This window comes from Musa acuminata, chromosome BXJ3-4 (genome assembly GCF_036884655.1).
Source record: "Musa acuminata AAA Group cultivar baxijiao chromosome BXJ3-4, Cavendish_Baxijiao_AAA, whole genome shotgun sequence".
Classification (NCBI taxonomy): Eukaryota; Viridiplantae; Streptophyta; class Magnoliopsida; order Zingiberales; family Musaceae; genus Musa; species Musa acuminata.
Genome location: NC_088352.1, coordinates 33,926,822 through 33,940,007, shown reverse-complemented (window position 1 = coordinate 33,940,007; position 13,186 = coordinate 33,926,822). Strand labels below are relative to the sequence as shown.

Sequence of the window (13,186 nt, the reverse complement as noted above, 5' to 3'; positions counted from 1 at the left end):
CTCAAAGATGAGCCACGCCTTCATCGGATTCCTCATCCCCTTCACCGCCCCACGGCAGTCTCCTTGAATCATCGCCCACCACGCGTCAACATCTCCACCGCCACGCCGCTCCCACGTACGAAAATATCAAGGCCAAGGAGTTTGTACGCAGGAAACACTTTTTGTTTTTGTTTCTTATATTTGATTTCTGTTTCCTAAACTTTAGATAGCAGCCGAGGGAGGGCCCTCACTCCCACGCCCCCTTTCGCACACTCTCTCCCGTCTTCCCTTCTCTCGTCTACTCTTCTCTTCCCCTTTGTTGTCTTGTCTCCGCCGTGGATTCCACGAGTAGAAACCCTCGGTTTAGATCCGGCGGAGTTCGGCGGTCGCTGACGGGGCCCTCGATATCGCCGACGGCGTACGATTTAGCCTGCTTGCTTCCCTTCTCGTTCTCTCCGATCTCCGTAAGGCCGGCTGTGGAGATGCGACGTCCTCGATAGTACTCCTGCTTGAGGTGGTAGGATGAGGAAACGGCCGGAGCGGAGCCTCAAGCCGCTGGACGATCTGAAGAACACTGTTGCTGAGCCGGAGGCATGTAATGATTTCTTCTTTATTGAACAAGATCGGGATTCTGCGTTGGGGATGTAAGGGATCGTTTTTCTTCGGAGATTAGGACATTTCGTTGTTGTCTGTGGATTCAGATGATTCTTTGTGGTGGGTTGTTGCTGTTGGAATTCTTTTTTTTCATTATTTTGCTAGGGGATCGTGATGTTTACTTAGGTATTTGGCGACGACTGGATTTCTTGACGAAGTTGGGGGATTTCAAGATTCATTTTGTTTTCCGATGAGAAAGATTCTATCTCTTTCCCGTGTGTTCTATTTCATATTCACCTGACCGGTGGTGTTTGGTTCTTGATTTTAGATGCATGTCTCGTTGCTTTTTAATATGGTTAATATGGTAACAGTTGCACTGTTCTTTCGTTTCGACGCATGTGCATCTTCGCATTTATGCGAGATTTGCTTTGTTCACACTGTCCTTTCTCCTCTTGCTATTGGTTTCTTGATGCGGTATGTGATGTGCATTCTGATTTCCTTTTAGATGGCATCAATCATCAAGACAAATTCTGACATCGAAGGACCTTTGGAGGAGGCAGATCGTGGACGTCAGAGGATGAATTCGGTAAAGAGACCTGCCTTGATTATATGTTTTTCTGTATTTTTTATACTAAAAGAATTCCTCTTTTCTTATTTGACTTCAAGATAGTAGTTTGTTTTTTCCCCCTTGTTATTGAGTTCTTTTGTCAGATTGTTCTCAACATCACAATATTAATTGGTGTTGCAGTGTCTAACCCTCATATGTGCGGTTAGTTGAACCAATCGTGCTTGATTCTTAGTGGACATATTTGCTCATTTTTATCATTGGAGAAGGTACAAAGTGATGAGGATTAAACTTAAAAACAAAAAAATGAAGTTCTACTAGGGATTCTCAAACAGTGGACCACTAGGTATCCAGTAATAGATGGTTAAATCTCTTCATTAATAGTCATGCTGTCTTCCTGATTATTTCAGGCAACCTTGTGCCATGTTTTTGAAGACACTTAGATTGTTTACATATGTGCCAGATTCTTTTTCTTACTACATGTGTTGTCAAATTAGAACACATGTGAGCAAGCTAATACTAAGTGGGTAATAGGACCTTAGAACTTGTAAAATTAGACTGATCCAAGGCATAAAGAGTTGTTTACTGGATGTGAATACTCTCTGCATTTGATTTATGTTGAGATTGTAAATGTGTGTGATATGTCAAATTGAGTTGGCTGCATCAAAGAAACAAGTTTGGAAGTCCTTAGGTAGGTGATGACTCAGAAATAACCAGGGCTCTGTTTTATGGTCTCTAAATTTTAATGATGTATACGCCTGAATACACTGCACACTTCATGCATGTGTTCTTTTATTGTGCATGGAGTTTTTCTAGTGCTGATTCTTTTAAAGTTTGATATCGCTTCCTTTGGTGGAAGGGACCTTTTGAAATTCAGCTGCCTTTTATGTGAATTTTATAATTTCATTTGTCTTTTCATTTCATATATTGCTACACCTTTCTTCTGTACTCATTCATTTAATGATGACTCTGAATCAATTCGTGGTCAATAGGGCAAATTTGCAGATCAAAGCCGACTTATATTTGTAGGTGATATGAGGGTGGAATCTGGGACATGTAATGTTTGCTCTGCTCCTTGCTCCTCTTGTATGCATCGTATTGCAGTAGCAATGGAGTCAAATGTTGATTGTGGATCCTCTGATAATACATTTCAAATGAAAGAAGCAGATAATTGTTCTTTCACTCGTATCAAGAGTAGGTTATGTGATGATCTGCAGACTGCAGTTAGTGAAACAAGCAACTTGCTAAGTGGAAGTTCAAGTAATGATTCATATACTGAAAATGCAGAGAGTAAAGCAACATTGAGGAGTTCTTTTACATATGATACTTCTGAAGATGTTGACATACCCCCCGAGATTTCAACTGTTGAAGCAGTTGAGGGATATAAGTTTCTTGGAAGAGGTATTCCTGTTACAGGTGATGGAATGTCATGCCACTATTCAAGAGCTGATGTACACCATGGTGAACTGGATGGAAAGCACAATGTGTCCAGATGCTACACGAATAATGATTCGTGCATCACTGGGGCTGGAGATACCAATATGCTAGGCTTAGATCATAATTTGGAACTGGAGAAGAGATCAGGCAGTTTGTTGTCAACATGTAAGTTCGGTGTCAGAGAAACTGAAATGGTGATTCAAGTCGAAACCACTCATGAATCTTGTGGTTGTAATATGGAAGCAAACCAGGTTAAATCAAGGAAGCTGATCACATTCCCTCAAGAATCTTCTCGCAAGAAGAGCCCTGGTCCTCTTAATGTAGGCCTTCCTAGTAATTCTGTCCTTACAAACACTTCATTGATGAAGAACATATCTCCAAAGTTAGATTCAAATTCCCCTTGTCGAAGTGATCTTATTTCCTGTCATAATGCTGACTCCAATGGTATAGAGGCAAATCAACCATCCCAAGTCCATGGAGAATCTCATGATTGCTTGGTGGCTGATGTTGAATCCTCATACCAGGTACTGCTTTCTGCTGGTGGCAATCATGGACAGAAGTCTGTCGTGTTCTCTGACAGTGAAGCTACTAAATCAATTCAAATCGGAAGTAACATGTCTTCTGGGGAATTCAAGAATGGAGATCAATTCTTTGAATCTGCTAGTGACTTTGACAGATCCAAATCCAATCTTTACAAGTCTGGGACAGGTCAAGCTTCTGAACCGGAGAGCATGTTGTATGATGTAAGTACTTTATTATTTCTTCATCAGGTTCCGTAAAAATGCATGTGCATCGACCTGGAAATTATATGAATTCTAGAGTACAAGGAAGTCATAAATTCTCTCTCTTTCTACTTGTGAAAAAGTAATGCAAGACTCTAAATCTTTTGTTATGTTAATCAAGGTTCTCTATATCACGGCGTACCACCCGGTATGGGCGGTTCATATCAGTTTGTCGGTATGTCTCGTTGTACCATGTGTCAGTGAGTTGGTACATATCATATTGTACCAACAACTAGTCAGTACATTGGTACGGCCCGGTAAGACGAACCATGGTCAAAATATTTCTAGGATTTGAGAGATGATAATCTCTTAGCTGAAACTTTGGAAAGCATAAAGGACAGAATTGACATTTGATAGATTATCATTTCTTAGCCAAAACATAGGAAAGCATAGAGGAAGGAACTGATGCAGCATAACACAAAGTTACATAAGATTATCAAGATTGCCTTTAAAACAAATAATAATTAAATCTGATCCTTACGGAACAGATATCATGCATTGATCCAGATTCCCTCTTAACCAATCGATGCTGTAGGACAATTTCAAAGAAGCCAGGGGCTTCAAGATTTTGCACATTCAAAATACTGTTAAATTGTTCGCTGTTAAACACTTATATCAGGTAGAGCTTTCCAGCAAATCAGCTTAATGATCAAATTTCAAACTTGATTCATGGCTTAGTAGGCACATCTTTTTTTTTTAATCTAGTCAAGCAATAAAACCAAGATTCTGCATGCCACAAAAGAAGCAACGGGGAAGTTGTTATAAATATATTATTTTATTTAAGGTAATTTGTTAACTTCAATGGTTAGTAAACATAATCACAAGGTTCTATATGCAAAACATCTTTATAATTCTTCATTTTTAAGTGTTTTTTTGTGCCTGTAAAAATTATGAGCCTCAATTCTATTTTTTTGCAGAGTGCTAACGAAGTTGATCTGTAATCTTTACATAGTGTGGTGACCTTTAAGATTGTACTTAATTGATTGCCATCTTCTATATGATTTTTGCACAGGTATCGATGCTATGGCATTTTGTGGTGTAGATGAGTGATGTATGTGAAATAAATGTCTAGTTAATGTTGATTTCTTGAGCCACCCGTCATTGTAGAAATGTCTAGTTAATGTTGAGTTCTTGTGTAAATAAATCGTCAATGTAGAAATATATGGTTGGTCACTTGGTACTATTTGCAATCAGGAGTACTTCAAGGTGGAATTTTACAACCAAATGTCAACATGATACTAGACCTTCAAAGCTGATGCCAAAGTTTAGTTTTCACTATTGCGGTTTTAACAAAGTTACACTCAGCCTCTAGCCCCCTGATGCTGTGGCAGTCAAATGTCATTTGTGTCTTATTTTAGTGACAACTTTCCTCATGCTGATTCTCAATGTTGTACTTATTTTATTTTTGGGTGCTGTTTATCTTTGATTCTAGTTCTCTTTTTACTGTTTGTAGTTTTCTTAATTATGCTGGCTACATATTTGTTTTATTGTGATGAAGGTAAACGTATGTGATATATGTGGAGATGCTGGTCGGGAGGATCTTCTTGCTTCTTGTAGTAGATGCATCGATGGTGCAGAGCACACGTAAGATCTTTTGTTTGTAATTCTCTCTCTTAAAAGTCTATTCTGCAATTTGGATCTCTCTTGCACTAAGCAATTGTTTACTGTTAATTAGTTACTGCATGCAAATTATGTTGGATAAAGTTCCTGAACGAGATTGGCTATGTGAAGAATGCCAGAAAAAGGAGGATGTTGAAATAAAAAAGATGAAGAAAGCTGAGTCTGTTTCTGGAACATCAAATATATGTTATTTGAATAAGAAGATCCAGAATTTTGGAAGCTCTGTGAATCCTGAGAGTTCACCAAAGTTGGACACCAGGTCAACCAATCCAGAAGCATGTGGGTCCAGTAAACAAATTCAAAGTCCAAGGACAACCAGCAAAAAGCAGATGGACCGAGTGGACGTAGTTCCAGTTACTAAAAAGAAAGCTTCTGAAACAAGTGATGAACCTTTAAGGACAGCCAGTCCTAGGATAGCTACAAAATTTTCTCGTGAAAGTTCATTTAAAAACTTGCATATGGCTCAAGTTAAACAAACCAACATAGCTTCAACGCTTGGAGATCATTCTACAAACAGTTCCCAGACCTCTCGATTGCTTACATTGGATCGTGAAAATTCATTTAAAAACTTGCATATGGCTGGTACAAAGGGAACCATTATAGCTTCATTGACTGGAGATCAATCTACAAAAAGTTCCCAGACCTCTCATTCTCTTACTTTAGATTCTAAGTCTTCAAATGTTCGAAGGGAGCTTTATTCACCTAGGGGTAAGTTTTTTCTTTTTGCTTCATTGAATCTGTATATGATTTATTTGATTTTGCAGAATTTTTTGTGAAACACTAGCATTTTAACATATTTTTGTTGTTTCGTGTGTGCAGGGTTTCTCTCGAAGCAAGTTTCTTTTAAGAAGAGTGCGGAACCAAAAGTTAAGCAATTGGTTGAAGGTGTCTCACAAAAGCTAGCTAAAGAATCTACGTCAAGTAACACAAAGCAGATGCTTATCAGAACCGTCAACAGATCTGCATCATGTAAGAGTGTGAGCTCAGGTCATCACAATGTCAAATCATTAATCAAAGCTCAGTCGCTTAAAACACCTCGAGCTGACCCTAAAAGCTTCAATCCAAATAAAGAAAGAGGTGTTATGGAAAGAAAGAGCTCCTTTGATCTTGATCGTCAACTTATCAGTCCACCACCAGTTGGTAGAAAACCTCTTCCAAAGCTGGATGTGAAGATTGCACCACCTAACAGCAATGCAAGTAACAAGTCTGAGCTTAGCATCCTTTGCAGTAGCAAAGGATTTGATAGAGAAAATAATTTAGGTAAACAGTCCTCTTCAATTAGAGCACCTTTTTAGTTGGCATCTCCTTATGATCAGCTAATGATTTTGTTTTTAAACATTAATAATACTATTTTTTTTCATTTTATTGACTTGTTAGGGTTCAAGGAAGTGAAAAAGCAGTCATCATTTAAATGGAAAAGCAATGAGATTTGTGATTCTGAGAATAAAAAGCCTGGTGAATTTGTCAACAAGGAAGCTGTTCTTGTGAATTCTGCTGCCACTTATGTATCATGCAGTGATGATGGTGAAGTTAGAAGCAGTGTTTCTCCTTCTATAGACTCCTCCCACCAGGGTAACTTAGATGATACAACCAAGGATTTTTCTGGAACTTCAAGGTCAGCTGTTACAGGGGTTAATCATGTAGTTGGTCATGTTAAATTAACAGAAGCAAAGTGCGGTCAAATTGACAGGCCTAATATGTCTGCTGCAAAGCCTTCTGTTGATGTGGGTTTGGTAGATGGGACTAATAAGAGAAATAAGTGGAAAGATGCTCTCAAAGCAGCAATCTCAAAGAACAAGATGAGTAGAACAGTAGATCAGTCTGAGTGTAAATTGTTGAAAAACAATATTATTTGTGAAGATTCTTCCAGAAGCTCTTTGACAAGTTCAAGTTGCCTGAAAGACTTGCCATTAGAAGGAGCACCTTATGGGAAAGTGATCTTGAGAGTTTCTGACACTGACAATGGCAGAACAGATAGTGCATCTGATGCAGAGCAAACCAAACACTTGACTGAATCTTCATATGTTCCTGGAGTGGGGGATTTAAATGTCAATCCAATAAATCCAGATGCGTTGAATGAGAAGTCCTCAGCTCAAATTTTGCCTGATCACCCTTCTCCACTGACAACTGACTTCAGATTTCTTGTAGTTCCAGAGCATAAATTCATATGGCAGTATGACAGTCTGACTCCCTCAACTTCTCAGATTATATTTGTGTATTCTAGAGCATATATTTTTAGCATTTGAAATGTAAAATATATCTTTTCTCTCACATTTTTTTTATTTGCAGGGGTGCTTTTGAGATATTAAGAATTGGAAGATTTCCTGAAGTTGTCGAAGGAATTCAAGCTCACTTATCAAATTTTGCATCGCCTAAAGTGCATGAAGTAGCATGCCGATTTCCTTGCAATATCCAATTGGAGGAAGTTCCTCGGGTTAGCTTGTGGCCATTGCAGTTTCAAGAGACTGGTCCTAAAGAAGATAATATTGGTCTATATTTCTTTGCTAAAGATGCTGAGAGGTCTGGATTGCAGAAATTTTCAATTTACTTTTAAATGAATAATGCTTTATAAGCCATCTCGTTCTTGTTCTTTTTACAGTTATGAGAAATCTTACCAGAAGTTATTGGATGCTGCCCAAAAAAATGATTTAGCCTTCAAAGGGAGCATCAATGAGGTGGAGCTTCTTATATTTCCATCGAATGTGCTACCTGAGAGTTCACAACGTAAGTATTAATTATGCTTTTCATGCTTAAACATAATGCACATGTGAAAGGCTCTGGTTTTCTTTTCGTAGACACGATTTTGCAAATTTATGTTTTTCTAAGGGTTCTAAGCACATCTGAATTATTCTCTCTGTTGGAACATTATGCATGCTGCTTTTTAGGTTGGAACATGTTATTTTTTCTTTGGGGCATCTTCAAAGTAAGGAAACAGGACTCTTCAAAACCTTACACCAATTTGCAGCAGGAGTCCTCTGGATCAAAGATAAATTTAGAGTCACAAGTTCAAGAATTATCTTCTTATCATGCCTGTGAACTATCTACTTTTCAGAAGCATGATCTCCAACAGTATCCACCAAAAGAATTTTCTATTTATGATGAAACACCTGGTGCCAGGACACTGAAATTCAATTCCATTGATAATTGTCAGTTTGTTTCATCTACTGTTCCCGACAATGATACCCACAATGCAGAGAACTTCCCTTCGGTTAAAAGTTCTTTGGATATGGTGACTGTTGAAACAGAGAGTAATGGAGTATCAGATCATGCTTCACATTATCTCTACTCATTTGATTATGAAAAGATATGTCCAGCATCGAAAAGCAATGGAACTAAATCGGTACTATTTCTTTTTCCTTTACAAGAGCAAGGTCTAAACAGTGATTTTTGCTTTTTTTTGGTTTATTGCTCTGTGTTAGATGTCTTTATATTCAATAATGCTCAAATATTGACTTTGTAATAACATTGACATGTACGCACCTAGTTCAATTCTAGATACTAAATTGCTTTTTATGTCAGTTGTATCAAGTTCTGTACTGCCTGCACAGTCATGTCCTAATTTCTTTTCTAGAGGAAGGGTAGAATTAGAAACAGCATTGGACTGGTTATGATGTATAGCTTTTAGATATTATTTTATATGTTTAATTGTTTCTGAGTTTTATCTTGTATGGCAGATCGTATCATGCTTATAAAGGTGGAAGAAACACCATGCATCGTTCATGAGAAGTAACATAAATTACATAACTATAACCCATATTGATGTAATGGGATATATACATGTAACCCTACATTTGAGGTGTGTTGCCTGGATTCATGTGGTAATATGGTGAGTTCATTTTTGATACTTATCAGACTGTTAGATACTTTGATCTTACCAAGCTGCTGACCACCTTTTGTTGAGTCACATTTATCCATTCACGAGGTATGCCATTTCATCTGTTATAATAACACGTATCATGTGATCATTCACCAGCGTAGTTTTGGCACAGTATGCAGTAGATGGTATAATCATATTTTTATTTATTATTGACTAAAAAATTGGCAAAAAAGTTTTAGTTGATAAAAAATTGAGTTGGAACTGGTTGGGCTGGACACTGGTATGGTTGAGCACTCTAATCTGAACTGACCCATTTTGACACATTATAGGTGCATATCTACTGTACTGATCTGTCTGAGGACTTGGGACCACCACTGGTGCTGGACCCAGATTTTAATACCTGGAATGTTGCTACTTACAATTGACCCACTTTTATAGATATCATTAATAAAGAATTATTATTTACTCTTCACAATTTCTGGGAGGTCATCCAGATCAAACGAAGATTGTGTATAGCGTGCTATTTTGTGAGTATTGTGATAGTTGATTCTACCGACATGGGAGTTGGAAATCCATGCTGCAATTGTCAGCAATATGAAATTAAATTTACTTTATACAGAGTTTGTAAACAAGTATCCACATATTCCAAGGGTGAATTTGCAAGCAGGACAAAAGATGTAATGGTGCAGAGTGCATTTAAAAGAAATTGTCAACATCCGCTGATTGATATTCTCCTCTCTACCAATGGTAATTGTGTTTCCTCATCTTGTCAATCACCAATTGTAGTTGACAAGAAAAATACATCCTGTAAACCACATGTACTAATTCTGCAAATGGCACTTATGTTTCCTCATCATGCTTTGCATGCTAGATGCAGCTCACTGTGATTGACTTTTCATCTATGATCAATCTGCAATCGTGTTTTCATTGTCTTTTAACAAAATTGTCTCGGTATTCTGGATTTAGAATATTATTACTGTATTTTGTAGTGTCAAAATCTTTTTGCACTTGAAATGCCCATCTCTTTGTGTTTCACTTTTTTATTTGGCTCAATATCACATTGCAATTTAGAGCTTTCCAATATTTTTTGCAGGATACTGATGTTGAAGTTGGAAAAAGTCCTCATGTTTTTGCAAATAGTGTACAACAAAAACTTGATGAATCATTGCCGGAGTACTTGGCTGCTTCTGGTTTCAGAGAAGGTGATTCTTTCTTAACTGGTTATTCCACATGTTTATTGTTTTATCCGTTGTACTGTTGTTATAAGTTTTAACTTCTTCAAAAAGCAGGTAAGGAAGGGACGGAGGGGAGTAAGGGAAAAAAGAGGTTGGTGAAAATAGAGGATGAGTCGGAGGAAAATTTCTCCATCTGGGGTTCAAAGCCTAGCACTAAATGTGTGCACTCTTTCCCAACGGTATATTGTGGTGAATCATCAAAGAGCACCATACCTAATATGTTGCAGGAGGCAACCTTTGTCTCTCTAGAAGGTGGTCGGGAACACAAAAGAATGAAATGTGACAGTGAAGGTCATGTTATCAGTTTAAGAGAACAAAGTACGGAATGTAGGTTGCTACCTACGGCGCAACCATTTTCAGCCACCTACCTAGATGAACAGCAAAGAGATGGTATCAACTACAACAACGAGGTGCCTGAGAGCTCAATATGTACTGAAAGGTGCTTCTTTCCACAGGATTCCTTCCCTGTTGGGACCAAGATGGTGGAGAACTCAAGGTATTTCCTTCCTCCAGTCGATGAGGACTTGTCAGGATCCCGTACCCCTGATCTTGAACTAGCTTTGGGTGGTAAGAAGCTCCCATCAGAGGAGGGAATGTTCCCATTGTTTTTTCCTTCGGTTGACAAAGGCGGACTAGATAAACCATCTGGTTCTGAAGATGACGACCATGATGTATCAACAATGCTCTCTCTCTCTATTGCCTCTCCAGCAACAAAGAGAAGAAGGATACAAAATCCTATTCCAGAAGAAGATCAACATCGTATCAACACCACTCTGAATCTATTTGGTGGCTTTCATGATACATGAATCCACGGCTGCATCTAATAGAATTTGTACATTATTTGCCTAACTATTTTGGGGATCAAGCCTAGGGTAGCATCAAAACCCTTGCACATCTGTTTGTAAAATACAAGATCTTTTCTTGACTTCTTTTTCCTTTTTTTTAGTTTTTGGTTTGAGAGTGACAAGTGACGGATGTTTGTATATAAGAGAACAAAAGTCATGCGGTATTTTGTACATGTTACTGTTCATAGTCATACATTGTTGTTCCGATATCAGCTTGTGCATCAGCTTCATACTTTGTTGTTCTGATATCATCTTGAGTAGCCCGTACTCTGGTGATTTCGTGTCTGCTGCTTTTCGAGTTAGCTTACTTGTTGTTTTTAGTAAAAATGTTCATCTTTCCTTTTTTTTTTATTCTTTCATTTTCATCTCTCTTCTTTTATTGTGGGTTTGAGATTTTTTTTATCTTCCTCTTTCTTTTTTAATTTTCTGGGTTTGAGATCTAACATGGTATCAGCAGAGGGCAATAGATTCTCTTATATATTATGTTAGAGAAACAAAGGCTATAGAGAGAAAATATGAAGGAAAAAATATGAAAGGAGAGGAATATAGTAAACAAAATCTGAAGAGAGAGAGAGAGAGAGAGTGAGAGAGAGAGAAATTAAGGAGAAAATAAATCTTAGAGTGAGAATATGTAGAGAGAAGATTTTGAGATGGTTGTTAGGACTTCGACGTGGGGGAGATCTATATCGTTGACATGACATCACTCAATAACATATTTCAACGTCATGTGCCTCCAATCCAAACTATGATCTCAAAATATATAACTGAGATATTGTTGATAAGAGTTTAATGAAACCAAGTAAAGAAGAAAACTCTTTAACCCTAAATTAGATAGCGAGTTGAAAGATCACAAATGTAAAGATCAAAAGACTCTCACTCTTATTATAAAACAGTGAAACCAATTCTTCATAACATTTAATAAGGTATAAATAAGATGAAGAAACTTAAATCTATTTTCAGATTGTTTTTCTCTGATCATAAACAAAATAAAAATAAATGATAAAGAGATTAGTAATGTTAAAATTATAGAAAAGATTCTTAGTTTCATAATAAGAATTTGTCGTTCCATGAACAAAGAATTTAAGCTCAGCAATAAAAAACAAAAAAACATTAGATTATGATGACCCTCCCTAAGAAAGAGATGAATGCAAGAGCCCAAGGTGCCCAGCAAGATAGAGGGAGAGACAGTAGTGATGTTATAATTAATATGAAGGTCCTGAACAATAAAGAGGACCATGCAGTCATCACAACACAAATAAGTCTCAAATATAATGTTATAATTATAATAATTACAGTTATGAATGTTATAGGAATTATCCTATGCAAGAACATGCAAATTATACTGAAATGTGAGGCCAAATCAGTGTGTTGTGATAGGCCAAATCACAACACAAATAAGTCTCAAATATAATGATATAGGAATTATACATTTCACTAATATGCGAGGCCAAATCAGCACATCATGTATTTGGATGACATGTGAGGTCAAATTGACTCATAAGCACAATAAGAGGGTGAATAATCAAGGCAACCAAAGTGTCAACAACGCATTGAAGGATATTTCTTGACTCGATCTCGTACAGATGACATGCTAACAAGTAGGAGGGAGTGATAGAGGCATAACGACTGACACTTCAATATTAGGTGATCGATACCTCCGTAATATTAAGTGGTTGACACCTCTACATCAAGTGGTCGACACCTCAATGTCAAGTGGCTAATAACATATTATGGAGTGAATTAGACTTTATTACACCTTGGATTGTTAAGTTTGAGGGAAGTGCATCACAACCTTTATGGCCAGCGCATACTATGGATGTAATAACACCTAAAGTCTATTATAAAAGGGCGTAGGTATGTTCATAATATTCCCAACACAACTTTTTATCCTAAAAAGCTAAATTATTTACTAACTTAAGTATTGAAGGAGCATTGTTGGAATATCTTAACACAGTTTTACAAGATTAACACAATTTAAATACTTATGATTATTTGTGAAGAAGGACCTTAGTTTTCTCTGAATCAAACTAGAGCTGGTACTTGGATACTAGTAATCATGTGATTAGTAATAGAATGTAAAGTTTGATATGATTATATATTTATATAATCAGGAACTTCTTTTAATGAATCATTTATTTCAAAATAAAGTTTGACAACAAAAGATAATGTTGTAATATTAACATGATTCAAGATTCAAGAGTTCCAATAAGAAGAACTTTGAGATGTTTGACTTAGGTTTTATGAAATATTATCTTGGCACTACAATTGATCAACAAATTATAAAAAAAATTATTTCTCAAAAAAATATACTA

The 13,186-nt window shown here is 37.0% G+C and overlaps 1 protein-coding gene across 5 annotated transcripts; it reads left to right on the top strand.

The window, feature by feature from the left end:
- The first annotated feature begins 220 nt into the window (after positions 1–220).
- Positions 221–11,083, top strand: LOC135584480 (protein PARALOG OF AIPP2-like). 5 transcript variants are annotated; one of them, XM_065149736.1, is made up of 12 exons: positions 222–570; positions 1,079–1,159; positions 2,131–3,318; positions 4,856–4,941; positions 5,033–5,685; positions 5,797–6,237; positions 6,355–7,150; positions 7,267–7,497; positions 7,577–7,701; positions 7,863–8,317; positions 9,888–9,996; positions 10,084–11,083. In XM_065149736.1, exons 1-12 carry the CDS (start codon positions 502–504, stop codon positions 10,833–10,835), a joined length of 4,986 nt encoding a protein of 1,661 aa, XP_065005808.1. In that variant the 5' UTR covers positions 222–501; the 3' UTR covers positions 10,836–11,083. The 5 variants fall into 5 exon arrangements, with proteins under 5 accessions (XP_065005812.1, XP_065005808.1, XP_065005809.1 ...); XM_065149737.1 differs by having other exon boundaries at positions 222–574; XM_065149738.1 differs by having other exon boundaries at positions 222–623.
- Positions 11,084–13,186: the final 2,103 nt, after the last annotated feature.